This window comes from Hemicordylus capensis, chromosome 3 (genome assembly GCF_027244095.1).
Source record: "Hemicordylus capensis ecotype Gifberg chromosome 3, rHemCap1.1.pri, whole genome shotgun sequence".
NCBI lineage: Eukaryota > Metazoa > Chordata > Lepidosauria > Squamata > Cordylidae > Hemicordylus > Hemicordylus capensis.
The window spans coordinates 115439693-115456678 of NC_069659.1; the positions used below are offsets into that span (position 1 = coordinate 115439693).

General features: G+C 42.2%; 1 protein-coding gene across 3 annotated transcripts in view; it reads right to left on the reverse strand.

Annotated features, from left to right (window-relative positions):
• The window catches only part of REPS2 (RALBP1 associated Eps domain containing 2), a 134882-nt gene that overhangs the window by 55333 nt on the left and 62563 nt on the right, over window positions 1–16986 (reverse strand). For all 3 annotated transcript variants that reach the window (XM_053308777.1, XM_053308774.1, XM_053308775.1), the window contains exons 11-13: window positions 15372–15441; window positions 10824–10898; window positions 5564–5606 (exon numbers count right to left, since the gene is read on the reverse strand). In XM_053308777.1, coding sequence (XP_053164752.1) covers window positions 5564–5606; window positions 10824–10898; window positions 15372–15441 — 188 coding nt within the window. The remainder of the gene's footprint in view (window positions 1–5563; window positions 5607–10823; window positions 10899–15371; window positions 15442–16986) is intronic.

Genomic DNA, 16986 nt, shown 5'->3' on the forward strand with positions numbered 1-16986 from the left:
GGGAAAGCAACATAACAGCTGCAACAAGGAACCATTAACTCAACTTCTATCATTCAGAGACTAATGAATATCATAGCTGAAACCTCCTCCTTAACATTAATATCTGGTTTTAATTTCCTTCACCTCCTTTATTTTACACTTCTGCAAATTTCTTTCCACCCACAATACAGTTATCTTAGTTCCCACCACTTGTCCAACATGCCCCTCCTTCATATGTGTAGACTATGGCTTAGTACAGCTCCCATTATGTCACATATCTGACAAATACTCACTATACCTATCTCTTAACGGTCTCCCCATTTCATCCATGTAGAAAGAGGAGCATTCCAGACACACTGTCTTATAAACCAGACCCTTTATACTACACTTTCCTTTCAAAATAGCACAGTCTTGAAACTCACACCTTATCATATAATCGAGAGATAACCCATTGTTATTTCAGTGTTTCTGGTGCACTACACACTACATTAGATATATTGAGGACGTGTTAATTATTAAATATTCTGAGAAACAGCCTGATAAGAAAGTTGAAGAAATCAACAGTAGGAGAACTTTCAGATTAACCAGAGAAAAGTCTAATGGGGAGGGTTGGCTACAATTTTTGGATGCTGAAATAAGGTTGATGGGGGGGCGGTCAATTAGAAATATGATGGTATAGAAAAGGATATTTTATTAAAGATTAATTCAGCTCAGCCAGCAATAAACAATAATTAAGGGACAGACAGTGAGGAATATGACACAGAAGGCAGTGGGGTTTCTACAGTAAGATATAGAGAGGGATCAAAAGAAAAAGTTGAAAGATTGATAAGGGCTAATGGATATACAGTCCCTATATCAAATAGTAGAAATTCCCCAAAGGATTGCCAGTGCTGAAAATTCCATTTGTTACCAACAAATTTATCTGGCAGAATCAGAAGCTTCTGGAGAGACATGGAGTTAACACTAATGTAGTGTGTAGTGCACCAATAAAGTTGGAATAACAATTGGTTAGCTCTCGATTATATGATAAGAAGTGTGAGTTTGTGAAAAGAGAGAGGGTTGGTGTAGTATAAAGGGGGTGATTTATATGACAGAGTGTCTGGAGTGCTCTTGTTTCTAGATAGATGAAATGTGGAGACCGTTAAGAGAGAGTGAGCATTTGTTGGATATGCAATATAATGAGAGCCGTACTAAGCTGCAGAGGGAGGGGCATACTGGACAAGTGGTGGGAACCAAGATAACTGTATTGGGGGTGGAAAGAAATTTGCAGGAGTGTAAAATAAAGGAGGCAATGTATAAAGAGAAATTAGAACATAAGAACAGCCCTGCTGGATCAGGCCCAAGGCCCATCTAGTCCAGCATTCTGTTTCACACAGTGGCCCACCAGATGCCATTGGAAGCCTACAGCAGGAGTTGAGGGCATGCCCTCTCACCTGCCATTTCTCCCCTGCAACTGGTACTCAGAGGCATCCTGCCTTTGAGGCTGGAGGTGGCCCACAGCCCTCTGACATTAAAACCAGAAGTTAAGGAGGAGATGGTTTCAGCTATAAAATTCATTAGTCTCTGAATGATAGAAGTTGAGTGCATGGTTCCTTGTTGCAGATCTTATGTTGTCTTACCCTTTTTCTCTCCTCACCTACTGCTTACCTTGTGAGAAAGGAATTTAAGAACTGCTGAGACATTTGGTTTGCACAGGCAACTGAGGATGATGTATTGATACTGAAACTGGTTTTGTTTTTAACCTGTAACATCTAATGGACGTAATTTTATCTTTCATATTTGCGTAATAAAGAGGTCTTGGTGGAAGAAGTGTCTTGTAGAAATGTTTGTGAAAAAATAGGATAGGTTCTCTTACTGGTTCAAGGCTCTTTTAAAAAACAGTAGGCCACATGTTCTGCAGCCACAGAAGGGCAGAAGGAGGGCTGCATTCTTGCAATATGACTGCAGAGTAGCTATGGAGGAGGCTTCTCCTGCAGCCCAGTGGACACAGAAAGGGAGGGAAGTGGTTTCCACTTCTTTCCCCTCTCTCCAAATGTCCCTGAAGTTGCACATATTTATGTAGGTCATATTTCTGGAAGCCAAGAGCACTTTTGGAGGGAGGGGAGAGACGCAAAATTTGCTTCTGCTTTCCTCTCTGCATAGGCTTGGCTGTAAAAAAGGTCTTCTCCTCCGCTATTCTGCACCCTCCTTGCAAGGCCAAAGCCCTTCTCTTTTGTCCTCCTATATTGTAGTTGTGGGACATGTGGGCCAATATTATTATTATTTTTTAATGTTCATTTTCAGTTACTTGCTGACGTTGCTCTCTTCCCTCAGCTCTCTTGGGGAACCACTCTTACAGGTACAAATATCCCAGATAATGTACAGCAAACTATACACAGAAATAATGGAAGCAGATAGCACTTGTAAAGAAAGGGGATGGTAACAGAAGTTGTCTCTGAATAAGGAGACATGAGAAGAAGCATGTTCACTTCTGTGCAGTTAGGACTTTAAAAGTAAAACTGAATTTTTAAAAATAGTGACTTCCAGAGAAGATTACCACACATGAACAAACACTGCAGATACCTTTGCCCAGATGTTGCAGAAAGGAGCTTTACAGGCTGTATTCTCATTCAGGAACCTTCTATTTTTTCCCATGTGCAAGATCTGACCAAGTTCCATGTAATGAAAAAGCCATATTCTAGCTAGCAAATATTATTGTCAATAGGATGTATCTGGATAGGAGCTTCTTATGCTCTCCGTTCAGCAGTTTTGTACTTTATAAGACTGCAGGGCAAGAGTATTGTTGCTGCTGTTGTAAAAACAAAATTCTGCAAGGTTGCAGTATTTACTCAAATGAGCACTGACAACATGGAGGTGCTACACTCACTGTAATATATTATGTATGACAGACTACGACAACATATATGTATGTGTGTGCGCACACGTGCGCGCGCACACACACACACACACACACACACACACACACACACACACACACACAGAGAAACGTTCAACTGATGGAGAAAAGAACCAGCAGCTGTTGCCAAACTAGTAGTTACAAGAGAAAAGGCAAGTTGTGGTGAATCAGCAAAAGCCAGGCCATCTTCTTGATATAAAGGACCTTCACACATGCCCAAGCGTCATTTTCAATTCCTACCCACACCTATTTCTCAGCACTGAAGTAACTAAACCAAAAGTAAAACCACACTAAAAGCCAGTTACTAATCTTGCTTTAAAGGGTTATATAATAATTATTTTTTATTCTGGTAGTGTAGAAACGAGTCTCATATTTTGGCTTGATATTGGGTCATGTCTTAATTAATCATGATACAGTATTGCAAAGCACCTCTAATGATGCCAAGACTGGCACGTTTCTGAATTTACACAGATTATAGAGAGGATACTTACAGGTCATATTCTGAACAAGAGTTTTTCCAGCCATCCTTCTCATTTTTAAATGAAATTCAATTAATTTTATACAGTAACTTTTAAAAAATGCAACAAGCAGCTAACAGAGGCACAACAGAATCAGAATTTTAAACACCCAAGTAAAATATATTCATCACATAAATGTTCAATCCACTAGAAGATTGCTGGAACAAGTGCTCCTTCAGTTGCTTCCTAAAACCAGGAATAAAATGCATATCCACAGGGAGTGAATAGGGTCATCATAGAAAAGACCCTGCAATGTTTTCCTAGCTACCCTGTTCATTGATGCAAGAAAGCAAGTGTGTGAGAGAAAGATGTTCACTAATAAATAGGCAGTGTGCTGCAAAATCATTGAAATACAGGAGTCAAAAGCTTTTCCTGAATCATCAAATAAAAGCTTCTCCTCTCCACTGTCGGTAATTCACCCACCTTTTTCATTCTCACTGCTTTTTTACCAAGCCCTGCCCCGTCACCTTCATCTTACTTTCTACTGGTTCAGAAGTTATATGTTTAACTCATGTCAAGTTGCTTTATTATTATAGTTGTGGTAGTCTCCATGATCAAAGGCACATCCTCTTCCAATCAAAGCAGTTGTTACTGATAATTACCAAGATTTGTCAGATGACACACCCTATTTGGTCACCTGCTAGATGGCTAGGGCAACTCAATTTGTTAATTTTTTAAACACACATCAATATATGAAAGGACCTTTATATGGGTAACATGCTTGGTAGGAATCATCTCATTTTGTATGCCCTATAATGGCTGGGATCCGAAGGCTCTTCTGCTTGTGCATCAGAGACCTGCAGTGTATCACAGGCCATGACTTCACATCACATGCCATTTGAAGGTCCATCAAGTAGATTTTCAAGGGATACAAGGGGCTGCAGCAGGAGCAGGGTGCAGGAAAGCTCTGGTGCACATTCATAACACAGGAGAACCTCATTATATGCAGAGTCTATATCCACAGTTTCATGTATTTGCGAGTTTCTAATTGACACCCAATTTCAGTATCTGTGGATACTAAAAGGTTCCTATCCGCGGTTCCTAGATGGCCAGAAGTGACTGCCAAGATCACTTGCAGCCTCCAGTTTGTCAGCAGGAGCCATTTTGTGACTCAATTCTTTGAGGAAAACTCATCCCCCCCTTGTAATTTTTGCAGTTTTGGAAGGCATTTGGCAGTCTCGGGGCACTGCTGGGCACATGAAGGGCACAAGGAGACCCCACAGTGCACTTTTTCTCACTTTTTGCCATTTTTCTGTCATTTTTTGCCTCTTATCTTAATAAAACAAACATTTTCAAGTGATTTTTTGAGTTTGGGTGCCATTGCTGGGCACATGGAGCACACTATGGTAGGTTTTCTCTCCCCCCCCCTTTTTTTTTTTGCTGTTTTTTGGCTTCATTAAAACTTTTTTGTACATTCTGGAACCTAACCTCCCTTTCCCCATAGAAATAATGCCTCGTTACCCACGGTGGTAGGTGAGGAACAGAACCCCCACAAGTAACAAGGTTCTCCTGTAGTACATAAACATCTCTAGATCCAAGCCAATAACAGTTCTCCACAGTAACTAAAATGTTGCTGGTTCTTATCTCCTACATAATGAGAATGAAATTTTAAACCAAAAAAAACCTTAAGCACTGGAAGTTTTCCTTGGGCTCTTTTAATTTTAATCTCATGTGACCTTTCACCTAAGTAATCTGTTCTACCACCTTTTTGTTCATTTCAAGCATGACTTTTTTCCTTATCGTTCATTCTTCCTTCCCTGTAGTTTTGCCCTCCCATTATTTTAATTTAGATGTATTTTCTGCTTATTTTTTTCCTAACTTCTTTCCAAATTATTTTGCTTTCTAAACAAAAAAACTGCACAGCTCTGAATTTTGGTTCACCCTCACACCTGGATGCAGTTGGCTACCATCCAATATGCTACTATATATACACATAGGCTTGTTGTTTTTATTTCAGACTGCTTACTACAGTCTTCTGGCCAGTAGCTTCTATTATATATAGTGATGAAATATGTCCTGAAATGGAATTGTGTTAATCTTGTATTAACTAATACAGGTAATTTCTGAGCTGGCTGCATAAAATGCAAATAATAAACATGTAGAAGAGAGCAGGAAAAAACAAGTGAACACAGAAAGAAATGAAGAAGTCTTTGCTCTTGACCTTGCTTACCTGGACCTTGGTCTTGCTTTGAGGATGCTTGATTCCTGAGCAACTGTAACCAAAGATGATTTGTTTAAAAAATAATAATTGGTAAATCAGTGTACTTAATTACCAATGGAGCTTAAAGGTGGACCACTACAAATATTTGAATGGCATTACTAAGGACAAGAGTGAAAGGTCTTCCGCTGCTCAGCATTTTTCTTCTTCATCTTTTGGTCTAAATATACCAGGATATAATTCAACTGCATAACTGTACAATTTTACCAGAGCCAACTTTTGGGGGGCGGGGGCAGCAGTGGTGACTGTGTGAAGTACAGCCATGCAAAACTGATAATGTGGAACAAATGTCCACATTGTACAGCAGTGGGCATAAGATCCCCCAAACCTCCCAGGATATGGCAACATGTCAAAATGAGATGGCAGCTGTGTCAGGTACATGTAAATGTAGGTACAAGTAGTTCATTCCTAAATGCACACACACAGAATTTCGTCCTGTTTAGTCAATCAGTTCAAATACTGGGCTTTAAAAAGTGCCTTACAAGATCTATTCAAAAGGGATAGTCTAGCATAATAGACAGCCAAAATTAGAAAAGAATAAGCAGAGGAAAAATGCCTTCTTGTAAAATAAGCAGAAAACTAGCACATAGGAGACACAGCTATGATAAAATATTTTGCCCTAATGTGCTAGTTTTTCACAAAGCAGGGTGCTGTGTGTTTTTCATATACAGTACATTGACATACAAGTCTTGACCTACTCTCCGAAGTGGTACATTTTTCCATATGTTTAACTCAGCTCTAACAAGGCAATATTATACCAGATGCAATTGCCAGTCAATAAAGCTTAGTAAGAAAATCATGTCCCAAGAGAGATTACTGGGTTGCTCAGTCACTTCAGATTCACATGCTACTAACTCTTCAGAAGACTTTTGCGGCAGGGGGGATGGAATGTTATGAATGCATTAATGAAAATCTTCTTATGTAGAAATCAGAAACGGAACAGAAGCAACAGAAGCAGCAGGTGCTCAGTGACCCAATTTTGCTAGCAATGTTTTTTGGATTATTTTGTTTTGAAAGAATTTCTAAGAACATTTTTTTAAGGTCATGAGCTAGAATTTTGTTTTGGGAGATTTATATTTTGTATTCAATTTTAAATTAAAAATGTCCTTATGCTTTAGCAATCCTTGCTGCTTTCCTAATTGATAGTCCTCTCCCGACTTGGAAGCGAGTCTTCTGCCTTTATAAGAACACCTGCCTTCTGTTCTGGCCCTTGCTCCATTCTGCTAAGGAGGAGGCAAAAATGCAAGAACATAATCAGACTTAAACCCCTAGCTTCTGGCAGTGTGAACTGTTTGGATTGAGGCCTGAGAAAACTGTTCTGCTGCATGCCTAAATGACTAGATGCAGCAATTTCCCATTTATTCCTTCTGTTTTAAAAACATGTTGTCACACTTTGGAAGGGAACGTGAGCTGGTGTTCAAGTGACATAAGCATACTGGTCCCAGCCAGCAAAGTTGGAGTACATTAGGGTGGAACAACATATTACAAAAGACACACAGCTACTGCTCTATGCCTGCCAGCCCCCACCCCTCTTTAAGATCTAGTATAACAATGTGCTTTAACTTCCATGTTGTGGCCAGGTTCATGGGTGCCAGAGCAGCCATCAACTATAGAGCTCCACTGAACAAGGATACCTCAACATGGATGTAAAAGTCCCCCCGTGCCAATAAATGGGGGTACCTCCTCATTCTTAATGACAGTTGGGGCGCGGTGGCATACTAACAGAAACCCAATCTTGTACCAGAACCACAACTCCAGAACAGAGTTGCCAGAACCTAAGGGGTATACTCATGGGTCAAATGGGCCGTAAGCCAGAATTTGGCTTTTTTCAAGCCAAATCTGGCCACCTAGCTCCAGACGACTCCACAGAGCAGTCTGCTGGGTGATATTTCTGGAAAGGGAGACCAAATTCTGACAGACTACAAAATATATTGGTATCAGAAATGGAAAATTCAAGTAGAATAAACCTAGAACAAACTAAAACACTGACAATTTATTGCTTTTTAATGGTAACTTAAAACCCACCATCTAAAGCCATCCTCACTCCACTAGTGGTAAGACATGATGGCACATGTCTTACCACTGACACATACCATTTCATACATGTGCTGGAAGAAAGCTCTTGCCTATAGCTGACCATGGCACGATAAATCAATAGGATATTAGTCACAATTCAGTTAGCCACAACTTGACCACAATGTGTTGGCACAATCCTCTCCAGCACCTGCGCACAGCCAAGCTGACATACATCAGACTCAGAAGACTAATGCACAATACAAAAATGTCTTGATAGCAGATGGCATCCAGACTAGTGCTCTGCCAGCATCAACCCCTTCCACAAACGGAAGGCTCATTGCATTCAAACAGTGCTCCTTCCACTCACCACCCCTGCACTGCTACAATGCTCCTTCCATTCTCTGGCAGAGCACCTGTATGTATGCTGCCAAATATAAGGAAATCATTTCTTAAATGAACTATTGGCAGCAGATTTAGAATATAATTAGCAAATAAAGCTTAGTAGCATAGGAAGTTGCATTATATCCACTGGCAAATTAACAGAAAGGCAGTAGAGGCAACTGCCTATGGCGGCAAAATTCTCCCAGTGGCAAGTTTTGTTCATTGAATTTTTTTTAAAAAAATGTTTTAAACTGCTGCCACACAGAAGCACGGCGGCGAGAGCTTCGCACCGGCCAGCCCACCTCCCAAATTATGATGGCAACAGGTCGGCGGTGGGCAGGACAGATTTGCAGAGAGAGCAGCGATATCCCTCCTAACCCAAGCCCACCCACCTCCCCAATGGCTGCAATCACTCGACTTCGGGCCTTTCTGCGCACACGCGCCCACAAATCTGTCTTGCCCACCGCCAACATAATTTGGGAGGTGGTCTGGCAGGTGCGAGGGAGCTTTTGCCACCACATTCCTGTGCAGCGGCAGTTTTAAACATTAAAAAAACTGATTTAAACTCCTCCCTTCGTCCTCCCTTGCCGCTGCAGTAGCAAAGAGCTTAATCCACTCCTGCTTATATCGAATACGACTATTGGTCCATCTAGCTCAGTACTGTCTATACTGATTGGCAGTGGCTTTCCAATGTTTCAGGCAGGAGTCTTTCCCAGTCCTACTTGAAGATGCCAGGGAGTGAAGCTGTAACTTTCTGTATGCAAGCATATGCTCTACTACTGACCTACGGCCCAATCCCCTAAGGGGAATATCTTACAGCAGACAGTGCTCACATGCAGTCACTCATCCAAGGCAAATCCTGCTTAGCAAAGATGACAATTCATGCTCGCTACCGTAAGACCAGCTCTCCACCCTAAAGCTTGGAGAAGGAAAAAAATTCAGCACATACAAACTACATAGTGAGTTCAATATGCAGCAAAAATGTTAGTACTGTTACACAGGAACATAGGAAGCTGCCTTATACCGAGTCAGACCATTGTGTCCATATAGCCCAGGGGTAGGGAACCTTGGCCCTCCAGCTGTTTTTGAACTACAACTCCCACCATCCCCAGCCACAATGTGATCTCGCCCAATATTGTCTACACTGACTGGTAGCAGCTTCTCCATGGTTTCAGGACTCTCTCCCAGTCCTATCTGGAGATGCCAGGGAGTGAACTTTCTGCATGCAGAGCAGAAGGAAACAGTTTAAGTGTAGTGGAACCCTATTAAAAATTCAATTGATAAAGTTATTAGTACAAACCAACCAAGATGTAAATTGGAGGGGGTTTGAGGAACAGTCTTTTCAGATGCCATAAATTATGAACGTCAACATCATCCTGTCTACTCAGGATTTACTAGGACAGGTTATTTGGAAGTTTGAGTGAGGAGTCGTTAGTATGTGAAAGACACTCAGCTCTTATTTCTCCTTGTCATCTAACCTAGGTAAAGCAGTGGATGGAGACAATGTCTAGTCACTAATAAACTGAAACTGAATTTGGATGAGGCAGAGGTACTGTGGGTGGAACTGACCATGGAGACAGTATTCAACTTGTAATGGAGGAGACTGCACTCCACAGATATTCGGATCAGGTATGCAGTGTAGGATACTCTTCAGCATTGCTATAGATACCAAGTGGCATTCATACCTTGGAGTGTCTTTCTCCCTCTCACAACTATAGTTGGTATGCCAGTTGCCACCCTGTCCTGAAAAGGAACAACCTTGCCATGGTTATCTGCTTGAATAACACCCAGGCTTGATTACAGATATGTGGGGCTTCCTTTGAAAAGTTTTCAGAAACGTCAACTGGGTCAGAAAACAGCAGCAAAGTAGCAAGACACTGTCAAGGAGCTTCATTGGCTTCCAGTTTGCTCCTGGACAAAAGTGAAGTGCTGGTTTTGGCCTTTAATGCCCTAAAGAGTCTGAGGCCAGAATACCTTAAGAACAGCCACTGCCACGTGAATCTGCCCAGCAGCTGAGATGGTGATTGGAGGCTCTCCTCTAGGTTCCCTTGCCTGTGGGAGTTGGCTACTAGAGGCACTAGCTAACCCCTACCAATGAACAGAACACACTTCAAGGGACTGTGGGGATGCAATTTCCCTTAGCATAGGAAGCTGCCTTATACCGAGCCAGGTCATTGGTCCATCTAGCTCAGTATTGTCTATACAGACTGGCTGCAGCTTCTCCAAGGTTACAGGCTCTCTCTCAGCCCTATCTTGGAGCTGCCAGGAAGGGAACTTGGAACCTTCTTCATGCAAGCATGCAGATATTCTTCCCAGAGCTGTCCCATTCCCCTAAAGGGAATATCTTACAGTGCTCACACATGTCTCCCATTGAAATGCAAACCAGGATGTACACTGATCAGCAGAGGGGGAAATTCATGCTTGTTACCACATGACCAGATCATCCTTCTCCTCCTGTGCATTGGCAACTAGTCTGCCTTAACTGCTTCCTTCATGATTTTCCTTCTAATTTCCTTCTTTTAATTGTGTTTAAACAGGGGCTGAATTAGATACACCTTCAGTTTTCAAGTTGATGCAGGATGAGTACTGAAGTAATTGGATAAGTTTCTAGTCATGTATTCATGGAATGATTCAAGGCTTCGTGAGGTGAAAAATAGTCAATAGGCAAGACTAACCATGGTTTTTGTGCTTCTGATAATTAGTACCATGATATTAAATATAGTAAGTATCATTGGGATACTTACTGGGAAGAAGGGTTAGAGATTCTTTTTCATTACAAAAGGATTGTGCTTATTTTAATGGTAAATTTCTATACCTGTTTTGACAGCCAAGTGATGAGATGTTTTAAATTCCTTTGGTATTGTTTGGGCAGAAGCACTAACTTTCAGACCTTAAAGAAAACAAAGGATGAAATATTATTTGATATTAATTATCATTTGAGAGCAAAACATAACTATAACCAGTTCAAGTTAGAGCTCCTACTTTTTAGTTCTAATAAGTTATCATTTTTTTAAAAAACAACAACCTATTATTAAAAGGCTGGATGTGTACAAAGAGATATGTGCATATACAGAACATTATTCTCCAAAATATTCATATGAAGCCCTAGTATTGGCTCTCTGACACATTGGTGGTTCAATTTGGCTGTCAATGCTTAATATATCAAACGCTGCACTTCAATCATCATATATGTTAGGGATGTGCATGGACCTGTTTGGAGGCCCTTTTATGGGCCTCCGAACAGGTTTGAACACTGGATGGTTCGAAAGCAGGGGAGGGTGCACTTACCCCTCCCTCCACTTTCCCCCCACCTGTGCTCGGTTTTTGTAAAGTCCTTCGGGACAGCAGTGTACCTCCTTGCCACCCCATCCCCTCTTCAGCCAGAAGTGGCTGAAAGTACCTGGTGCACCTGCATATGCCCGACGTGCATGCGCACATGTGCCAGATACTTCCGGCCACTTCTGGCCGAAGAGGGGATGGGGCGGCAGGGAGATACGCTGCTGCCCTGAAGGACTTTACAAAAACCGAGCACTCGTGGGGGGAAAGCAGAGGGAGGGGGAAGTGCACCCTCCCCCCTTAAAGTCTACCACCCCCCGCCTTGAACTATGCCTGCCCAGTTCCGTGCACATCCCTAATGTGTGTACACATTGAACAGGATTCAGAATCCATTGTTTTTGTCTACTATAGTTGTTTACTATAGTTGTCTATTATACTATAGTTGTCTACTATAGTTGTAACAACTATAGTTGTTTCTGAGCCAGCACCATGGAGAAATAGTACTTAGCTATTTGGAATTTGCAGCAGCTAGGAATAATCCATCAAGCACTGAGGCCACATAATTTATTCCAATGGGGATTGTGTGGGAACATCACTGGAGCAACTTGAGGTTGTGTAACAGCAGTGTTTGGTGGACATTTGGAATTCCAGTCCTTTGCTCAGAAGCACCACAGTAACAAGTCTAAGATGATTACCCAAGATCCTTTGAGCCCTATGACAATTCCTTTGGCACAGTTTATAGCAAGTCTGAAAAGTTCCTTTAAACAGCTCTGAGGTGTCAACCAGGAATGGATAGGATTACTGCTTCTGAAATTTTTATACATAGTGGGTGGCATTCTGCACAGCCTCACATCGATGCTAAGGACCCACTGGAATTGCAGCCCTGGACGTGTACTGACGGGGCTACTGCAGAATGTTTGTTTCCAGTGGAAAGGAGCACTGTGCTGCTGCCCAGAAGTGCTTTAAAGGCATTCCACAGGTAGTCCCATCTCTACATCGTCAGGGCTGCCTTTCAAGATACACAGCAGTCAAAGCGGGTCCTTAATGTTGATGGGAAACTGTGTGGAATGCCATCCACCAAAATTTGCACAGGCCAACTCTTCACTCATTTAACATTGTGTGTGCCTATTCTGGATTCTGATTTCCCACCAAAGCACAGTCACAATGTCTGAAGGTACTCTGAGGAACAGGATAAAGATGTCACCAAATGAAGCTCTTTAAATGTTATTCCAGCTGAATGGGGGCCACTAGTGCACCCAGTCATACAGATGGGACCCAGGTGCTTTCCCAGCACCTGTGCCATCAATCTTCTTCCATGTGATTGAATTGTTCATAGCCAGCCAACACAAGCACTGGCTGGGGCCCAGGGCCATTAAAAGGGTCCATGGTTGACCTCTGAGGCCTTGATGAATTAAAAAAAGGAATGAAAGAAAAAGATGGTGGCCACAAGCATGTCTGCAAAGAAGCACTCCATGCTGCTGTTATTACCTCCAAGGTAAGCACCCCTAAACCATATGCTTACTTTAGCAGAGGTAGTGGTGTCTTTCAGAGTGTTCTTTGGCCACCACACTGGTGGTCGCCATCTTCCTTCAAATATAATGCAGTGCCCCAAATCACTGCATCCAGGGATGCAACTGTGAGGACACTGCAATATAAAGATAGAAAGGTGGTAGGCAGGAGTGCAGCTGCCAATAATGCTCCAAGATATTACCACAGTACCTGATTAGATAAGCCCTACTTACAAGGTTTAGGAGAAACTTACCTTAGTGACAGTTGCGGCAGTGGTTTGGAGTGCTTTTGGGCAGCTGAGCTGAAAGCCATTTTTCTTTGCCTATAATGCAATGCCTCACCCTTGCCATTGTATCCAGTAATGCAAGGACAGAAGCATTGCATCTTCTTCTTTTTAAGAATAGCAGCCACCAGAGCAGTTGCCGTTCTCACCAAAGAAACCCATAAAGTCACTTTGTTGAGGACTGCCCCGACAAACCTGACACTGACACTAGGGTTGTTTTAAAAGTTGTTTCAGCTGCTTATGAGCCAGTCATTGAAATTCGGTTCCCAGGAGGCAATGGTAATTTTTAAAGAGACCTTCAAATTATTAAATTTAGGCTCCAGATTCTTGTATTGTGCAAGGAGAGAACCACATGTTATGAGAGAAATACAGGGTTCCCAACTGCAAATTTCCCTCATAATGCTAATGTAGGAATAGTGGATGGCATTTGCAGGGCAGAATTGGAGGGGCTGCTTAACTGTCCTCTGCAAATGCCATCTGCCAGTCATTTCCCCCCCACTAGCTAGACTTTAAAAACAGGAAACAACTCCAGAAAACATGACTAGTGGGAGATATTTGCAGGAAAGATTCAGGAGGCATGAAAAGCCTTAAGCACCTTCTCCTACCCTATAAATCCCTTCCAAGCCACTGCATTTGTCTTAGTCAGCACACACATATTTATGAAACACATTTCTACTAGTATAATGTGTAGATCTGTCCTAAGTCTAGATATGTTGCCAGAATAACTTATATTGGGGCTGCATCCTTCCATGTGATTTGGTGCTGTAGGTTCACAGCTTCCATCTTTGATACCTGAGCTCATGAGATTGTGAACTCTGCACATGTCCATAGTTGGAAAACTATGCAATTTGGTCACTTAGTACAAGCAAATATGGGGCAATGCTACCCAAGGTCAGAGTAACAAGCAACTGTAGGGAGTTATCCCAATAGCCTCTCTTTCAAAAGAGAAGGAAAGCTTTTAAAGTAGACTTCGGGTCAAAGAGACCTCCACAAGGAAAATAGTTAACTCCCTTCTTGCAAAAGAGAAGTGGCTTTGCTAATCTTCTCAAGAACTCAGATAAGCACTGCGCATCCCCACTCCACCATAAACAGACTAATGATGTGCTAAGGACCAAGAGGTGAAGTCATTAAAATTTCAAAGAACCATATCTCTCCACCTGGAGACATTCCGGTTGGCAGATAAGCTTTAAGTTCACCCATTCAAACTCTTCGTGTACACTTCATTCTAAACAATTCCACCGTTTGTTTCCCAGGATTACACCCAAGTTGTTCCCTACAAGTTTAAGCCCCTCCAGCCAGGGCACTTGACTTGTGCATGGCCCCAGGGCATTAATTTGCCTATTTGTATCCCAGATCCAAACACATGTTTAGAACACTAAGGACACCCAGAGAACTCTCAGAACCTACCCTGGACCCAAGGAGAAAGGACCCTGCTCCCCGACTGACACAGACTTATACCACACTGGTTCTTCAGCCTGCGAATGGTCACGCTGCACCATGTGCCTCTTCTTTTTCCTGCCTTTCTGTTCTACCCTGCAAAGAGACTGTCCAGGTATTTCCCTGCAAGGGCAGCGAATGCACCAATGGATCGGCACTGGTAATACTAACTTCCTATCCCTTTAAAACTCCTCCCCAACTCCCCGTTTCCTCCTTTAATCCTGCAGTTTAGTCCTTTCTCCAGAATGCCTTAAGCCAATTCATTGACAATTAGGACCTTAAGCTAAAACTCCTCTACATGAGATTCCTGTTATTACTGCTAGTTAAAATGTTACTGTTTTGCCTAATCACCTTTTTCTATTCCTATATCCCTTTTATCCTTAAATAAATCTGATGGTATTTCACTTCCACCTCCTCATCATTTTCCAGACCCAGACTTTGCTTAAATCAATACTGTGGTAGACTGCTCCATAAAATCATGCTGATTTCCCACATTAGCCCGAAAACCTGATTGGAGCATTTAGGCAGCATTCCAGAGTATTTCCATTAACAGATATTTCTGTTAACATCAGTGGAAATTTTAGCCAAGTAACAAATGTAAATATGGTTCTTACTTACAAACAACAGATCACATAAAGATATGCTTGAATTACCAACACTATATATATATCTGGCAAGCTGTACTGCTTCTATCCTGTATCATTTGAAAAGCCTCTTCATTTGTTTTCCCTACTACAACTGATACTGCTGTATAACTGATTCAGACAATATTGATTTTCTTAGACAAGGGGAATTGTATAAAACATCCATTACCACGTGAAACCTAATTAATTAAGAGACAATAATTTGGTATTGTACCTTGTTTGTCATCATTAACTGTGTCCTTTGTCAGTGCAGTTTTATCCGGCGTATCTTCAAGCGATGTCTCCTTAGAGAAGAAGCATAGCCGCTTGAGAAGATTAAAAAGAAGAGCTAGAAAGACACCCACCCAACACCCAACCTGCAAGCGAAGTAGTTTTGAGGATTCAGGCTGACAGAATAGAGATTTTGAGATCTCTCATGTGTGGTATATTTTGAAATGTTCCAGCTGACCAAATAACTTGGATGCATTTCTTGGAGCTAAAAAAAAGCATTGGGGACTTACCGTGAAGACTTCTTGCTGCTGCAACAGAAGACATCTCATGTGGGTTATCCTTCCCATGTGCTCCAGATGCAGGACTATGCAAATTAGGTTAAAGGTTTTAAGAGCCTAGGAAGGATGGCCCAACCCAGTTTCTAATGTCCAAGCCAGTGAGAGAATAGAGAACAGCCAAAGATGAAAGAAAAAGTATTGTACGGAAAAGAAAAAAGGTGTGTTGCAGTAGGCCAGGTAAGCAGGTCATGAAAGCCAACAGCGTGGGTTGAGATGTCCTCCATTCCAGCATCAAGAAGGAGGCTTCGCTGTAAGCATCCTTCTTGTTCAGGTGCTATCTCCTACTGGATTTTAGCTATCATTAAGGCTATTCTGACTTTGGATGCCATTGCTCTAAAAAGTAACCAATGCTCCCTTTTCTGCTGCTGGAGAAGGACATCTCATGTGGTACATGCCACAGCATAACAGACCCAAGTGGAGCATCTTGGCCTACTGAGAAGAAAGAACCTACTGCAAAACCCGCCTGCCGAAGGATGCGGCAGCAGATCTGAAGAAATTCAGCTTGTAATGCTTAGTGAACATGGAGGGAGATGACCATGTGGCTGCCTTACAGATTTTGGATATGGGAGTGTTAGAGGAAAATGGTGCCGGCATTGCCGCTACTCTTGTTGAAATCATGTGCAGTGATGGTGGGTGGCAACCTTGTTCTTCATAGGCCAAGGTGATGCATGCTTTAATCCTCCTAGCAATGGTGGCTGAGGAAAACTTGTGACCCATAGAGGTTGGAAGGTATGATACAAATTAAGAGTCCACGGATCAGAAGGCATCTGTGCGCTTGAGGTAGGTCTTTAAACACTGCATGATGTTCAGTTTGTGCCAGGCCTTTTCCAAGGAGTGAACTGGGTTAGTGCAAAAGGATGGGAATACAATGTCCCAAGAACGGTGGAACACAGACGAGACCTTAGAAACAAAGGGTGGATCTGGAATAAGCCTGACTAAGTCCTGAGATACACACAGATGCTTGCTAGCAAACAAGGCCTGCAGCTCTCCTAACTTACATGATGGCAATTAGGAAGGTCAATTTAAAGGACAGCAGCCTTAAAGGGACAGAGCATTCAGGTTCTTGTAGCATTTTGAATACCTTAGGCAGGTATCAAATTGGGAAACATGTGATTGGTGGAGAGGGAAGGTAGCCCCTCTGACACACCATCCACATCTCAAGAGATTCCTCAGTCTTTTAGTTCTGAATGGCCAGAATACTGGCAGTGTACGCTGCTTGTCATTTAAAAGTATTTGCTTTTAAACCCTTGTCTAGTCCCTCTTGGAGGAAAGCTAGGAGTT